At 41.5% G+C, this 16,777-nt stretch overlaps 1 protein-coding gene across 4 annotated transcripts in view; it reads left to right on the top strand.

Annotated features, from left to right (window-relative positions):
* The window catches only part of LOC122560734 (ATP-dependent RNA helicase with zinc finger domain-like), a 569,578-nt gene that overhangs the window by 347,181 nt on the left and 205,620 nt on the right, over positions 1-16,777 (top strand). For all 4 annotated transcript variants that reach the window (XM_087997766.1, XM_043711726.2, XM_087997765.1 and 1 more), the window contains one exon: positions 3,477-3,624. In XM_087997766.1, the coding sequence (XP_087853892.1) occupies positions 3,477-3,624 (148 nt within the window). The remainder of the gene's footprint in view (positions 1-3,476; positions 3,625-16,777) is intronic.

Raw genomic sequence — 16,777 nt, 5'->3', positions numbered from 1 at the left:
ACTTGTCCTGCCCTTCAACACACTAGCTATATGAAAAGGGTTGGACTTTTGGGCTCTTCTTTTACTCCAGTATATATTACCCCAGTATAGCCTTTTACTCTCAATTAGACAGCTGTACACATTTGGGACATTTGCTGTGATGTGTTCAACTTCTGATCTGCCGCTTCCATAATGTTTATATTGTACAAATAGAAAGCATCAAATGCCTTGCACCTTCTCACAGTTACCCCAGCTGGCTTCTCCACAGAGAGAAACAAAATCTCAAACAAAAGGAAAATAATTATACACAAGATAAATTTTGTTGCTGTTTTGGATTGAACAGAGAACATTTACACTATGACTAAAGCCCTATTAATGTTGTAGTTGATCCACCACTGAATGGGATTTTGGGCGAGAAGGAGTGAAAATTTAGCCCTCTGGTGTCACCCCACAATGATCTTTGTAGTTTTTCCCTGCTGAGGTAGTTTCCCTCCCTTTATTCCTTTTGTAGTTATGAAGGCTGTAAACGTCAGCCTATGGGATGTCCTCAATGATTGGCCTTTGGCTATCCTCAGAGTTCTGTTCCACTAGATAATGCCGGTGTTGTATTGGGGTGTACAAAGTTAAAAATCACACAACACCAGGTTATAGTCCAACAGGTTTGATTGGAAGCTCGTGTGCTTCCAATTAAACCTGTTGGACTATAACCTGGTGTTGTGTGATTTTTAACTGAGTTTATTTATGTTGTTCTACAAAGGTAACGTTGTGTCCTTGGTACAAAACATTTGTAGAACATTGAATAATCATTGGGGTTCTGATAAAAATAAAAATAACAGTAATATTTGAGATAATAAATCAAATTTGTTGACTTGTCCTGCATTTCAAGACACTGGCTATGTGAAGAGGGTCGGAATTTTGGCTCTTCTTTTACTTCAATGTATATTACAGTATGGCCTTTTATTCTCAATTAGACAGCTGTACATATTTGAGACATTTGCTGTGATGTGTTCAGCTTCTGATCTATTTTTCCAAAAGTGTTTGTATTATAATACAAATAGAAAGCGTCCAATGTCTTGCACCTTCTCTCAGTTACCCCAGCCCTTTAGTTAGCCACACATTCCAGCCAACAGACCCATCCCCTTTCTAAAAAGCAGTTACTAATCTCTCCCATTTTGGATGTAGCCTTCTCAAAATTGAAAGCACATTAGCGCATTTTTGGATCAAGACTGTAACTTCAGAATTTGTGTTAACTGTAGTCAGGTGCAGCTTCCCTCGGATATGTCCACCCTGTTCTGGACTTCTTCTGCTGTTCTACCTTCCCAATTATACTCTATCTCACTGTTGCTCACCATTTTACACTTGGAGCCCTTCACAGTCAAGCTCCTAATACTCAAGCTGGCCCTGTACTCTTCCCACATGTAGACCAGAAACATCTCTTGGCTCCTTGACTCCCCACCCAACCTCCCTTTCAAGACTGTATGCTCCTTTATCTTATCCACCAGATTCTGTCCTATAATGTTTAGTTGCCCCATCTGACAGGCCGGTCCCAAGACTTGGATTGCCCGCGGCTTCAATGACTGCATGGACAGCAGCAACAACATCTCCCTGTATAACTGTTACCGAGCCCCCAGATCCCACCCACTGACTATGGTTCATCCCTCAGTACATCCCTGACTGACCAACCTGAAAAGCCTGGACTGATTTTATTTGACTTCCTCGGTTGACCATGGCTCAGTTCACTGGAATGGTGAGGAGCTCCTGACCTTATTTGGACCAATTGTCTGACTGACCATGGCCAACAACCCAGGCTCGAAATTGCTCACTCCTTGACTCACTATGGGAGATCTCCCTAACTGACATGAATCTACTTTCCCACAGTAATAATGCTTCACCCTTTCTGTTCATAGATCACCATATCCTTCATCCACATATAAAATATTTCCGACACGTGCTGCAGGAAAATGCGCCACCTCTGATGTTGGTGCAGCACAGAATCATTCACAGCCACATTTACAAGCACTTTCACATTGTCACCTAACTATGCCCTACAGCCACAAGCTGCTGATTTGTTTTCTGTGCCAAGTTACCATTCTGAAGTACTCTCTGTTCCCTTACCGTTCGCCAGTTTGGTTTTATAATGGCCCAGGGATGCAACTTGTCTTGGTCCTCCTGTAGCTGGCTAATGCATTTGTTAAGTTTCAGCAGAAGTGAAGACAGTGAACACAAGAAGGAGAAAAGGCCAATAACTTATCTGGTCTGGAAGCCAAAGGTCTTATACACAATCAAGTATCTGAAGTACAAGAATCTTGACTGGGCAGAAGTTAATTAGGAAAGCAAGGTTTATTCCAATCAATTGTGCAGTTCATGAGATGAAAATGCATGCAGATGAGGTTCTTGACCTCTGTTCGCAAGAAGGTCAACTCAGCTTTATGGAGGGAGATCTTAAGTGCTAACGTTAATCTTGATGCAAGAATCTGATTTTTGACTCCTGCTCAATTAAGCTCACTATTCCACTTGCCTTCTCTGAGACTAGAAAACTCCACCCAGTGTTTGATAAAACTATCCTCGATAAAGAAATTCACCAACCTTCTGATATGGCCTCATTTGTACCAGACTATAGGAGTTAAATTACTCCATTAAAACCACCAAGCCTCTGCCATATGCCTGTCTTCTCTCAGCATCAATCCATGTTGCAACTTCACTGCTATTATCAGGGACGTATTTTTAATCCGATTATTGGTTTAAGTCCTTTTCTGTATCTTAATTTATCCCATAAGATCTCCACTGCCTATACATCTCTTATCATATCCTCTCCTAGCATTGAAGTGATTTCATTCTTTATTATTATTGCTAACATATACCCCTATAATTTTCCCATTTCTTGTTGTAGACTTGGAAATAGCTATAAGTTTCAAAGTGAAGGGCATAAAATAATTGAACATATCTGTCTTTTAAAAGTGAGTGAATAGTATGATCTGTTTTATTCTTGTCCAAAATGGATCCCCATTGGATAATCCATACAAATGCTCACCTGTATATCCTTTGTTGAAATAGGATTAAATTTAATGGGCTTTGTAAATGAAGCAATACACAATCTAGAGCTCTATCTGAGTTCCATTTAGTTGTATTTGCTTGATGTTGCCTCCTATTACTCTGGTCTGGTTGATATTTCTATGTGGACTTTGAGCAAATGCCCTTCATTTAGTGAGAGACTTTATGTATCATATAAAAGCAAAATACTGCAGATGTTGGCAATTTGAAATAAAGATAGAAAGAGCTTGATTAACTCAGCATTGTAGTTCCGAAAGAGTCATTGGATATCACTTTAACTGTGTTTCTCTCTTCACACATGTTACTAGACTTGTTGAGTTTCTCTGTTTCATGAGATTGTTATTTTTCAGAAATACACTAATGGATTTATACTTATGGCTATTGAATAGCTCTTTTATCTTGTTACCATATGCCAATTTAATCTTTTCTTGCTTTTCTTTCATTAGTCTTGCATCTGAACTATTCTACAAAGGAGGCCTTACGGCTAACAGCAAACAGCCAATTCACAAAGATTTTTATCCCCTCATGTTTTGTGTGGCCTGGGGAGCAGACGTACAAGACAAAATCAGTACCAGCTATTACAACTGTGCTGAGGTTAGCCCTGGCTGGTTCTATACTAATTTTTGATATACTTGATCAAGAGATGGAGGAGATTCATTTTTAGTATTGTCTGTAGATGTCTAATGAAATTCGTTACGTTAAGTGGTGTTGAAAAATGTTATAAACAATTGTTTATGTTTCACTTGATTTGGACTGCATGATATTATTATTTTTCAGAAACACACTATTGGATCTCCCAGCTGCTTTGCCTGATCATTATTAATTTCATGTTAGCAGTTGGAATGGTCATTCTCCTTTACCTAATGATCCAGTTAGCCTAATATATCTCAAATACAAATTTAACAGGACAGTGTAATTTTGTTTTAATAATATTACTTATATTTTTGTGGTGTGGAATAATTAGATCCTATTCCTGTTTACCTTTTTTGATGTATCTTATGTGCTGGACAAAGTATGTTGTGGTTTGCTGCTAGTAAAATGATGGTTTGGAAACCTCTTTCTGTAGGTAGTGTGTCATGAATATACCATTCCTTTCTAAAATTATCTTTTCTGTATCAGTTCCTTAACCCACTTCAAGTTCACAAAGTGAACTAGTTCCATTTCTGCACTTATGTGACTCTTCGTCACATGGTGATTTACAGTAATAACAACAATGTATTTTATGTAGCACCATTTATGAAATAAAATATTCTAATGCATTTCACAGAAGCATTACAAAACAAAACATTGTTTGAAAACTTCCTTTTGCCATGAGTGGGTTGGGTGAAATGACAGTATTCATTATCTAAGTGCTTGGCAATCTCCACTATATAGTTTCTCTTCCACAGTATCAATGTAATATGTCACAGTAATTTCCTTGCCTCATCCTAGATTAACTCCTGAGGTCAGACAATGGAAAATTGGTTTAAATGCATTCAGAAACCAATCCAGGAATGGTAGGTTTAAAGCAAATAGTTCAGCCTTAAAATTGTGAGAGAATTCCACTTGCCCTTGGAAGTTAACAGTGTGCAAATTGTTTTGCCCCTTGCACAGTTTCCTAAAAGAACAATGATCAGATCGATCCAAGTATTGTTTTGTGTTTAGAGCAAAGACACCCATTTATGCAAGCATTATTTCATTTGATAACAAAATGTTATGTTATTATTAATCAGCATCCTGTTAAATAAATTTACCTTCTTCCTGGATAGATTGAATTTTCAACCAATTTCCTGATGAAATGTTGAAAACTCATTCTAATTGTGATGTGGAGGAGCTGGTGTGGACTGGGGTGGTGTCAGAGAAATTTGCCCAATAGAGACCACAAAACCAGATCGGGTGAAATTGACATTCTGTTTATTACAAGTGATATAGCTGGAAGAGAAATTGACTAGGCTGACACAGAACTGACAGTCTGTACAGGTAGATCAGAATTTCTCTTCCTCGATCTGAGAAAGAAGCCAGATTTTATAATTACCCTGTACAATGAGGCGAATTAGAAATGGGTAAAATACAGTGTTCTAGGAATGTATCTAGAAGTGGAGTAATTTAGTTACAATGATGCTAATCGGAAAACAGTTATCGGAGGAATGTCCTAATGCTCTACACAAAGCAACATCCTGACAGTATCAATGGTTTCGGAACTTCCATTCTTCTTAGCAGGTAGGTGCTAATGTCTCCTCTGAAGTGATGAGGTGCTTCCATTGTCCTGTCCTGGGGGCAATGCTTTTGGTGGTGCCTCTCTGTCTGACCTGTTCTTTGTGTGGCTTTGGTATTGCTGGGTTGTGAAGCTGCCCTCGGAGCTTTTGGATAGCAATGGTGCTCTGTTATTGTTAGTGGGTGCTTGAAGTATATTCCCTTGTCTGCGAGTGCTGTCTAGTTTTGCTTGTCAGCCTGCTTGGTCCCTGCTGAGGCATTCTGGGTGTTTTTGGTACAGTTTGGCCAAGTTTGCTTTTGTGGGCCTATTATTGGTTAGCAGGGTGGCAGATCTTTTCCCAAGGTGGACAAAGTTAAAAATCACACAACACCACATTATAGGTGATGAAACAGTGCTTCGAAAGCTAGTGCTTCCAAATAAATCTGTTGGACTATAACCTGGTATTGTGTGATTTTTAATTCATTCCAACTGTGTCAGTCTCAAACCACGCGTGTCTGGTTTGACAACTAAAAATAACCCGTGATTGGCATCAAATCATCAAACAACATCTACCTCTAATTGTTTTCTTCATCAATATGTTGTGACTTACCTGTATTTGGTGATGTGTTGAGGATAATTTGAAATTTAATTTGGGTGAAAGATGGCAAGTTGACAACTCTCTTTACACCTTACCCAGATTCCTTTTCCATACCTGTTCTGTCACCTGTTTTGTCTTTGGCCAATTAGTTTCTGGTCTCCCTCCTATCGGAAGAATGTTGTGAAACATGAAAGGGTTCAGAAAAGATTTACAAGGATGTTGCCAGGGTTGGAGGGCTTGAGCCTCAGGGAGAGGCTGAATAGGCTGGGACTGTTTTCCCTGGAGCGTCAGAGGCTGAGGGGTGACTTTATAGAGGTTTATAAAATCATGAGGGGCATGGGTAAGATAAATAGATAAAGTCTTTTTCCTGGGGTGGGGGTATCCAGAACTAGAGAGCATAGGTTTAGGGTGAGAGGGGATAGATATAAAAGGGACCTAAGGGGCAACATTTTCACGCAGAGCGTAATGCGTGCATGGAATGAACTGCCAAAGGAATTGGTGGAGGCTGGTACAATTACAACATTTAAAAGGTATCTGATGTGTATATAAATAGGAAGGGTTTAGAGGAATATGGGCCAAATGCTAGCAAATTGGACTAGATTAATTTAGGATATCTGTTCCACGCTGTGCATTTCTACGACTCTATCTGTGACTCTTTGACCCCCATCATTCCAAATGTTCATTGCTTGTTGTTGGAATTAATCTTTCTCATTCATTACATGTATTTCAGTGTTTATGTGCAGACCTCTTTCCCATTGTTGTTCTTTGTTATTCTGACCTCATGTTTTGTTTGTTTGCTTGGCTTTCTGGGTTAGAATCATTGAAACTTATAGAACTGGAGGCAGCCAATCAATTTGTTGTATCTGTGCATGCTCTTTCAAAGTACCGTCATTCTTAATTCTACATCCTTGAATTTAAGTTCTTCAACCACAAGTATCTTGTCCAACTCTCTGTTAAAATTATTTACGGAAACAGTTCCATCATCTTTTCAAATACAGCATTCCAGATCCCAGTAACTGAGTGAAGAAATTCTTATATCCTATCTATATGTTTTAACAATTATTTTAAATAATTTACTTCTGATTATTGGCGTATTCAACAAAAAGATTGTATACCTCTTGGTTATGTCAAAGCTTGTCATTTCAAGAGCTTCTATTGGATCATCTTAGTTATTATGCCCAGAAGAAGTGAGGAATATTGTCAGCATGAGTCCATTTATACAGCATGATTGGGAGGTGTGCGACCGACTTCACATTCTGAAGCAGGACATATAGAAATCGAAATATAGTCACGGCTTCATGAAAGGGAAGTAGTGTTTTTTGACAAATGGAGTCACGTTCTTTCAAATGTAACATACAGGATGAAGGGGAACCAGTAACAGTAGTGCATTTGCATATCCAAGATGTATTCAGTAAGGTGCCACATAAACGGTAACAAATTAAAATAATAACTCATGCTGTTGAATGTAAGCATAAGCATGCTGGGGTATTGTTTACCTGACAGGAAACATAGAGACAGGTTAAATGAGTCATTTCAGGTTTACAAACTAATTGATGGACTGTCAAAGGGATCAGTGCTGGGGCTTCAACTATTTATGATTTATATTGATGCAAAAGTTTATAGAGTTATGTGAATGGGGGTGAGGGGGTGCGCAGGGGAAGAAATGATCGGATATAGTACAATGTGGGAATGTTCTCCACTTTGACAGGAAGAATGTAAAAGCAGAATATTATTTAAATGGAGGGAGACTACAGTGTGCTGCAGTATGGGGGAGCTGCGTATCCTTGTCCATGAATCCAAAAGGTCAGCATGCAGGACTGGCAAAATATTAGGGAAGCAACTGGAATGTTGACCTTTAATGCAAAGGTTTGCAATGTTCAAGTAGGGAAGTCATGTTGCACCTATACAAGGCATTGGTGGGATCACACCGAGAATATGCGTACAGTTTTGGCCTCCAAATTTACAGAGCATATATTTGTAGTGAGTGCAGCTCAGATAACGTTCACCAGATTGCTAAAGAGATTATCATTGAAATAACTCCACAGAGGCAGGTATTCCCATCATCACATCACCCTTTATTTACATGTAGAGAGTCCTTGACACTTATTCAGATCCCTCAGAGCCAGCTGTCAGAATGAACAGGATGTCTGACACTCCTGTTTATATCTCTCAGGCAGGGCTTCCTCATATTCTGAGGTCAGCTGGCTGATTGTATTACAATCACAAAAATCATGAGGACAAAAAATTAGCAAATTGACTTATCCTTTCAATTTCTGATAGGTATGAGAGATGATTTGACTGAAACATATGAAGTTCTAAGGCGATTTTCAGGTAGATATTGAGCGAATGTTTCCTCTTGTGGAGGGATCTAGAAGTCGGAAATGCAATATCAAAATCAGAGGTTTACCTTTAATCAAGAGATATTGAAGAATTTCTTTTCTCAGTAAATTGTTAATTTTTGCAATTCTTATCATGGGTTACGTGGGGTAACCTGAAGTGTCCTGAAGTTTGCAATCAGATCAGTCATGATATTGAATGGCAGAGCAGGCTCAAGGGACCAAATGATCTACTTCTGGTCCTATTTCTTTCTTTTGTCCATTTTTTTTGTCTACTTCTTAGGATTACAGTCTATTTATTGAGCTGCATATGGAAATTGAACACGCAAAAAATGATAAAGCTGTAATTTAATTGGAAACTTCTGTTTTTCCATGAACCATTCCTTCTTTGATATGTACAAAATTTTAAAATCACCGGTTATGTCTAAAGTTAAAGTGTGGGAATATATGAGAAATTCTGTCAGCAAGATAATCCATCTTCTGTAGGTAAGATCTAAATGTGCCTCTGTATTCGTGGCCGTAATTGGATTTTCCATTCTCTGCTCAATGATCCGTAATGAGGATGTGGATCATTTCTAGGTTGCATTGGTCTGCTTATTGTTTTGGACCAAAGATGAGATCAAATGAGCAGACTCGTGATATATTCATGACAGAAAAAGCCAGCGTTCTGAGAACAGACTTCTCTAAGGCTGGAGAATCAAAACTATTTTATCCTTTTGGTAACTGGAGAAAATAAAAATGCTTTTACAATTTACCATCTAGAATTCAACAATGGAATGCTTAGAAAACTTTGTCAGACATTATTTTGGAATTATTGAGTATTACAGGATGGAATCTGACAGTGGTGTGAATGACGTGGAGCAATGGTGACAAGTATGACGGATTATGAGTGGCAAGGCCCATCAAGGTCACCTTGCTTTGTCTTTTATGCTTTTCAGAAGCAGCATGGTGAGATTCTTATGAGGCAGTTCGAGATGCCAATTGTTGGGGAGTAATGCTTGTTAAATACCTTGTTAACACCATAACTTGCCTTATTAATACTTACCCTCCCATTTTAGTCAACTTGCCAATCAAGTTTGACATTTGGAACACCTAACAAAGAATACGTGAAGATTCAGCTCACTGCTTGGCCCAAATGATTTCCATTTTGGATGGACACTGAGCAGTAACTGCTTAGATTATGATTCATGGCCACAAGTCACACACAGCTATTTTCATAGACAGTGGTATCTGGCATCTGCCAAACCATTATGACACTTCCCCGATACATTGTCTGGCCACTTACAAGCACAGATGTGCATAACAGAACTTAACAGCAACTAACATCGAGAAGGCTACAGTAGGGGCACTTTGTACACTTGGAAAGGGACCCTTTCACACTGGAACAGGTTGCATTTTAGAGCTGCTTCCTTGCTTTGTTAGTGCTCGCTCATTTTATGCGATCAATACTTTCCCTTGCCTTGCAATGCATCATTGACCTGTCATGTCTGTTCATATATTTACAGTCCAGCTAGATTGTTAGAGTCTAGATTAGAGTGGTGCTGGAAAAGCACAGCAGCTGCAATCCTCACTTTTGCCCTCTCATGACTGTCATTCTAAGGGGCTGATTAGATTAGATTCCCTACAGTGTGGAAACAGGCCCTTTGGCCCACCCAGTCCACACTGACCCTCCGAAGAGTAACCCACCCAGACCCATTTCACTCCAACCAATGCACCTAACACTATGTGCAATTTAGCGTGGCCAATTCACCTGACCTGCACATCTTTGGACTGTGGGAGGAAACCGGAGCACCCGGAGGAAACCCATGCAGACACAGGGAGAACGTGCAAACTTCACACAGACAGTCACCCGAGGCCGGAATCAAACCTGGGACCCTGGTGCTGTGAGGCAGCAGTGCTAACCACTGAGCCACCGTGTCACCCACATTAGTTGCCACCTTAGTACAACGCACAAAGGCTGCTTTTCATTTATGTTGAATATCTTTGAATGTTTTGCACATGGGGAGAGCCATCCTGCTGTACAGCACAGGAGGATGTCAATGTAGCATGTGCCAGCTGTCTGTGCAGCAGGATGTTCATTCAACCAAACAAACCTGGCTGAAACTGGTTGGGACTAGTGTTCAGTTAAGTCAAGGGGGATGTTGCTGTCTGTCAAGATGTGTTGGAGCCATCATGGGCCAAGTCCTTTGGCTCTGTCATGGTCAGATGTCCATTTTGGACAATCAGGATCTGGAGGTTTATCATAATGCAGGCCAGGAGTGTTCAGCAGTCTGCCCTGTAGAACAAGCACAGGTAGTCAGGGGAATCACGTATCGTCAATTGGAAAGTTGCAAACACAGCAGTTGGGTATCTAGGCAGTCATTGGAGTCAGTCACAGGTCAGGGAGAATACATCCCTGAGTGTCACCTGTTAATATTTCTGAAGTGTTAGGATTCTGGGGATCATTAATAGAAGGATTTGGTGGTGTGAAAGCAGAAGCATATGAAGTTGTTGAGATAAGGACAGTGATAGGGGATTCGCACGTCAAATGCAGGGTGTTCTGAACAGGATTGGAGAGCATGGTTGGTTATGGGAGGGGAGTCATTAATTGTGACTACCACTATAATCTCCATATGGGAAATTTAAAGGAACAGGGTAGGCAACAATGTGGTGTGATGCTGGGGGGTATTGAAATGGTTTGTCAGGTTTGTATTAGGTCATAGGGACATGAAGGTTACCTGGCTGGTGGCAACCAGCTGTTGACAGTGGACAGCAAGATCTATGTTGCCAACCTTAATATTCCTCCTTGAGAAGCAAAGTGCTTTTTTAAAAAAATGGCTGCAACATTGCCCAGTGTGGGTGGAGTATGTGCCAGTTTGAAGGTTGCAAGTGTGGAATCCATATTTATTTGATGCTGATGCATTGTAATGAACAAAAGGAAAAAGTTGCCATTTGTTGAACACATACATTGGATCTGCAATCATTACATTGCCCATTTCGAATGCTTAGAACTCAGATGCTTGTCGGAGGTGATTAAATACATACCATTGGTACTTGCAAATTGAGCCTGCGTATATCAATAACATTAGCAATGATGGTCTAAAAGACTAGTGTTGGCTTAAGGCAAACCACTTTTAGTGCAACTCCTAAGGGTGCTGTGTGAGCCATAAATGTTTTACTACTCCTCTGTTGTGTAAGTGTCACAGTTGTGTGTGCTGGATGCAGTGTCAGGTTCAGTGATTAATCTGGGTGTAATTTGCGAGAGTGGTGTTATGCTGCAGCCCATTGTTACTGACATACCATCACTTAATTGGGCGACACCTTCAGATTACTGTACATGCTGAGGTGGAGTGAGGATACCCAATACAGACATGGTCCCCCATTATCTCCAACTTTATAGTAAAGTGTGCTCACTCCTCAACTGCAAGGTTGGCCATTGGCGACTGTTCGGAAATTTAAGAAATTCTTTCATTCCTTATTGCCCAAATTAGATCATTCAACGGAGATTAATGCAACAGTTGGTATGTTGAATGCTGTGTCTGCCTACCTAAGAAGGTGAAGATGATGCAGGAGGAGCAGGACCAATGACAAGTCCAAGAGTAGCCCCATGGAGAATGAGTACCACCCAGCTAGGAGAGTTGCAGCGTTTGGGCATCTCGGGATACGTGGGGTGCTCAGGAGGCCCAGAGGTTTCTGGCCATGAGTGAGGTGCAGTTTCCCTGAACATGAATTGAACTGTGTCAGAAGCTGGAGGGGAAGTGGGAGGTCAGGAGTGAGACGCCATCCTCTCCTAATGGCTATGAAGTTCAGTGCAACACTAAATCTCTATATGACTGGATCCTTCCATGGAGTGATGGGTGACTTGTGTGGGATTTCTCAGTCATGCACCCATAAGTGTGTTAGAACAGTGATCATTGCCATCTGTGAAAGGCCAGACAGATTTGTTTTGTCCTCCCCCACCCTAAGACAAGGTCAATACTGCAGTTGACAGTTGGATTTATGAACACAGCTGGCATCCCTCAGGTACGGGATGACATTGACTCTATACATATGGCACCATATCATAACGCTGCACAATTCATCAACATTCCATTTGATCACTTTTCAGGAGATCTGTGATCTGGTATGCCTAGTTCGTTTGAGAGTCCAGGTGCCTCTCATAGTTGGTTGCTGGGGGACAAAGGCTTCCTCTTGCAACCTTGTCTCATGATGCCATTGTACACGAAGTAGCGGGAGGGGAGGGGCAAACGGGATGTTTAAGAAGGAATTTGAAGGGAAAGTTAGAACAAGGGAAGTCAAGAAAGACAACTGTATCAATGAAGCAGAAAACTCAAAAAGGGATCATGCTGTAAGGTTGAGTGAAATAGGAGTTGATGGGAAGGGTGAGGGCAGTTACAAATTAAAAATACTATATACGAAGCATTAGAAATAAGATGGATGAGCTTGAGGCTCTTTTGGAAATTGGCGGATACGATATTGTGGGGATAACTGAGACGTGGCTTCAAGTGGACAGGGCCTGGGAAATGAATATTCAAGGCTACACATGCTATCGTAAGGACAGACTGACGGGCAGAGGGTGGTGGGGTGGCCATGTTAGTAAGGGATGATATTCAGTTCCTTGCGCGGGGGGACCTAGAATCAGGGGATGTAGAGTCAGTGTGGATACAGCTGAGAAATTCTAAGGGTAAAAAGACCCTCTTGGGAGTTATCTACAGGCCCCCAAACAGTAGTCTGGATGTTGGATGTAAGTTGAATCAGGAGCTGAAATTGGCCTGTCGCAAAGATGTTACTACAGTTGTTATGGGGGATTTCAACATGCAGGTAGACTGGGAGAATCAGGATGGTATTGGGCCTCAAGAAAGAGACTTTGTGGAGTGCCTCCGAGATGGATTCTTAAAACAGCTTGTGCTGGAGCCTACCAGGGTCTGGTATTGTGCAACGAACCAGAATTGATCAGGGACCTCGAAGTGAAGGAGCCATTGGGAAGTAGTGACCATAATACAATAAGCTTCAATCTGCAATTTGAGAGGGAGAGGGTACAATAGGAAGTGACAATATTTCTGTTGAATAAAGGGAACTATGGTGCTATGAGGGAGGAGTTGGCCAAAGTTCAATGGTGCAATACCTTAGCAGGGATGACAGTGGAGGAACAATGGCAGATATTTCTGTGTATAATGCAGAAGATGCAGGATCAGTTCATTCCAAAAAGGAAGAAAGATCCCAGGAGGAGGCATGGGTGGCCGTGGCTGACAAGGGACGTTAAGGAACATATAAAGTTAAAAGAGAAAAAGTATAATATAGCAAAGATAAGTGGGAAAACGGAGGACTGGGAAGCTTTTAAAAAACAACAAGATTACTAAGAAGGAAATACACAGAGAAAAAATGAGGTACAAAGGTAAACTGGCCAAAAATATAAAAGAGGATAGTAAAAGCTTTTTTAGGTATGTGAAAGGCAAAAAAATGGTTAAGACTAAAATTGAGCCCTTGAAGACAGAAACAGAGGAATATATTACAGGGAACAAAGAAATGGCAGAAGAATTGAATTGGTACTTCAGATCTATGTTCACTGGGGAAGACACAAGCATTCCCCCTGAGGTAACAGTGGCTGAAGGACCTGAACTTAAGGGAATTTATATTTGCCAGGAATTAGTGCTGGAGAGACTGTTAGGTCTGAAGGTTGATAAGTCCCCAGGGCCTGATAGTCTACATCCCAGGGTAATGAAGGAGGTGGCTCGAGAAATTGTGGATGCGTTGGTGCTTATTTTCCAGAGTTCAATAGATTCGGGATCAGTTCCTGCGGATTGGAGGGTGGCTAATGTACCACTTTTTAAGAAAGGTGGGAGAGAGAAAGCAGGAAATTATAGACCAGTTAGTTTGACTTCAGTGGTGGGAAAGATGTTGGAGTCTATTATAAAGGATGAAATTATGACACATCTGGATAGTAGTAACAGGATAGGTCAGAGTCAGCATGGATTTATGAAGGGGATATCATGCTTGACTAATCTTCTGGAATTTTTTGAGGATGTAACTCTGAAGATGGACGAGGGAGATCCAGTAGATGTAGTGTACCTGGACTTTCAGAAAGCTTTTGATAAAGTCTCACATAGAAGGTTAGTGAGCAAACTTAGGGCGCATGGTATTGGGGGCAAAGTACTAACTTGGATTGAAAGTTGGTTGGCTGACAGGAAACAAAGAGTAGTGATAAACGGCTCCATTTCGGAATGGCAGGCAGTGACCAGTGGGGTACCGCAGGGATCAGTGCTGGGACCGCAGCTTTTTACAATATATATTAATGATATAGAAGATGGTATTAGTAATTAGCAAATTTGCTGATGATACTAAGCTGGGTAGCAGGGTGAAATGTGAGGAGGATGTTAGGAGATTACAGGGTGACCTGAACAGGTTAGGTGAGTGGTCAGATGCATGGAAGTGCAGTTTAATGTGGATAAATGTATGGTTATCCACTTTGGTGGCAAGAACAGGAAGGCAGATTACTACCTAAATGGAATCAAGTTAGGTAAAGGGGCAGTACAAAGAGATCTGGGTGTTCTTGTACACCAGTCAATGAAGGTACAGCATGCAGGTAGAGCAGGTAGTGAAGAAGGCTAATAGAATGGTGGCCTTCATAACTAGAGGGATTGAGTATAGAAGCAAAGAGGTTCTTCTGCAGCTGTACAGGGCCCTGGTGAGACCGCACCTGGAGTATTGTGTGCAGTTCTGGTCTCCAAATTTGAGGAAAGACATTCTGGCTACTGAGGGAGTGCAGCGTAGGTTCACGAGGTCAATTCCTGGAATGGCGGGACTATCTTACGCTGAAAGACTGGAGCGACTGGGCTTGTATACCCTTGAGTTTAGAAGACTGAGAGGGGATCTGATTGAGACATGTAAGATTATTAAAGGATTGGACACTCTGGAGTCAGGAAACGTGTTTCCGCTGATGGGTGAGTGCCGAACCAGAGGACACAGCTTAAAAATACGGGGTAGACCATTTAGGACGAGATGAGGAGAAACTTCTTCACCCAGAGAGTGGTGGCTGTGTGGAATGCTCTGCCCCAGAGGTCAGTGGAGGCCCAGTCTCTGGATTCATTTAAGAAAGAGTTGGATAGAGCTCTCAAAGATAGTGGAATCAAGGGTTATGGAGATAAGGCAGGAACAGGATACTGATTAAGGATGATCAGCCATGATCATATTGAATGGTGCAGGCTCGATGGTCAGAATGGCCTACTCCTGCACCTATTGTCTATTGTCTATTATATCTGATGCAGGCAATAGATATAATGTTGCCCATACCTTAACAAGGGCTATGGTGAAACAGAATATAGGGCTGCTGAAAATGTATTTCAGCTGGTTGACAGGTTTGGGAAGCCCTTCAGTACAGTCCAGATAGAGTATGCCACATCTTCCCAAAATGCTGTAATGTCATATTGCTGAGGAACTGGGGAATGGGAGCAATCTTCAACAGGGGAGGACATGGACATAACAGCCTCTTGAACTGACAGTCATCTTGGTGATGGTAGACCCACAATGCTGTTTGCAAAGGAGTTCCAGGATTTTGACCCAGTCACTGTGAAGAAATGGTGATATATTTTCAAGTCAGTGGCTTGGAGGGGGTGGTGTTCCCAGATGGCTTGTCTTTGATCTTCTAGATGATAGTAGTCAAGGGCTCGGAATGTATTGTTTAAGGAGCCTTGGTGAATTTCTGCCATGCATCCTGTAAATGGTACACACAACTGCTACTGTGTGTCAGTGGTGGAGGGAGTGAATGTTTGAAGACATCAAGTGGGTTTCATTGTCCTGGATGGCATCAAGTTTTTTGGAGTGTGTTGGAGGTGTAATTATCCAGACAAGTGAGGAGCATTCCAAAACATTCTTGACTTGTGTCTTGCAAGTGGTGGTCAGTCTTTGAAGAGTCAGGAGGTGTGTTACTCATGGCAAGGTTTCTGCTGTTGGTGCATCATTTTAGTATTAACTGTATTATGGTATTCATTTATGTATGATATATCAGTAACTAGAAATAATGAATAGTCACAATGTCAGTATTTATATCTCATCTCTGATAGGCCTTGTGAAGGTGGCGATGAGCCATTTTTTTGAACTATTATATAGTTAGGAAGGAAATTCTGGGGGGATTCAAGATGGTGGTGACCCTATAGTTCTGCGTTTGCGGAGCTCTGCCCAGAACCCAGACAAAGGGGAGCATCTACCCTCCCTTCTCCTCTTAGACTGTTAAAATAGTTTTTCCTGTCTACTAGAGTTACTATGCACCAGACTTGAGCAGTTTGGTGCATTTTAACATGACTAAAGGAGAAGGAGCATGGAGCTCGCAACAGGCAGGGACCCACCCACCCCTGCCGTATCGGATGCACCTGAGGCCTCCGCAGCTGCCCTGGGGGACTTACCTGCAGGTTTGTAAAACTCCGAGAGAGGATCGATGCATCGATGGAGGAGACCCGGGCCAGGTGAGAATCGATGTCGGTCATGCTGCAGAGATTTAGAGATTTAGAGTCTCGAGCTGTGTGTTGAAGGGGCGGAGCAATAGGCCGCGGCTTCTGAGACCATGGCTGAAGCTTCTGCGAGTGAGGTTCAGGCCCTAGAATACTGAATGCAGGCCTTGGAGGGACAGATCGATGACTTCGACAAGAGAGGACGTCAGAAGAATAT

Source organism: Chiloscyllium plagiosum, unplaced genomic scaffold, assembly GCF_037043375.1.
Source record: "Chiloscyllium plagiosum isolate Xiang-an unplaced genomic scaffold, Cpla_swu_hap1 HiC_scaffold_20, whole genome shotgun sequence".
NCBI classification, from domain to species: domain Eukaryota; kingdom Metazoa; phylum Chordata; class Chondrichthyes; order Orectolobiformes; family Hemiscylliidae; genus Chiloscyllium; species Chiloscyllium plagiosum.
This window is presented reverse-complemented; position numbering and strand designations above follow the sequence as displayed.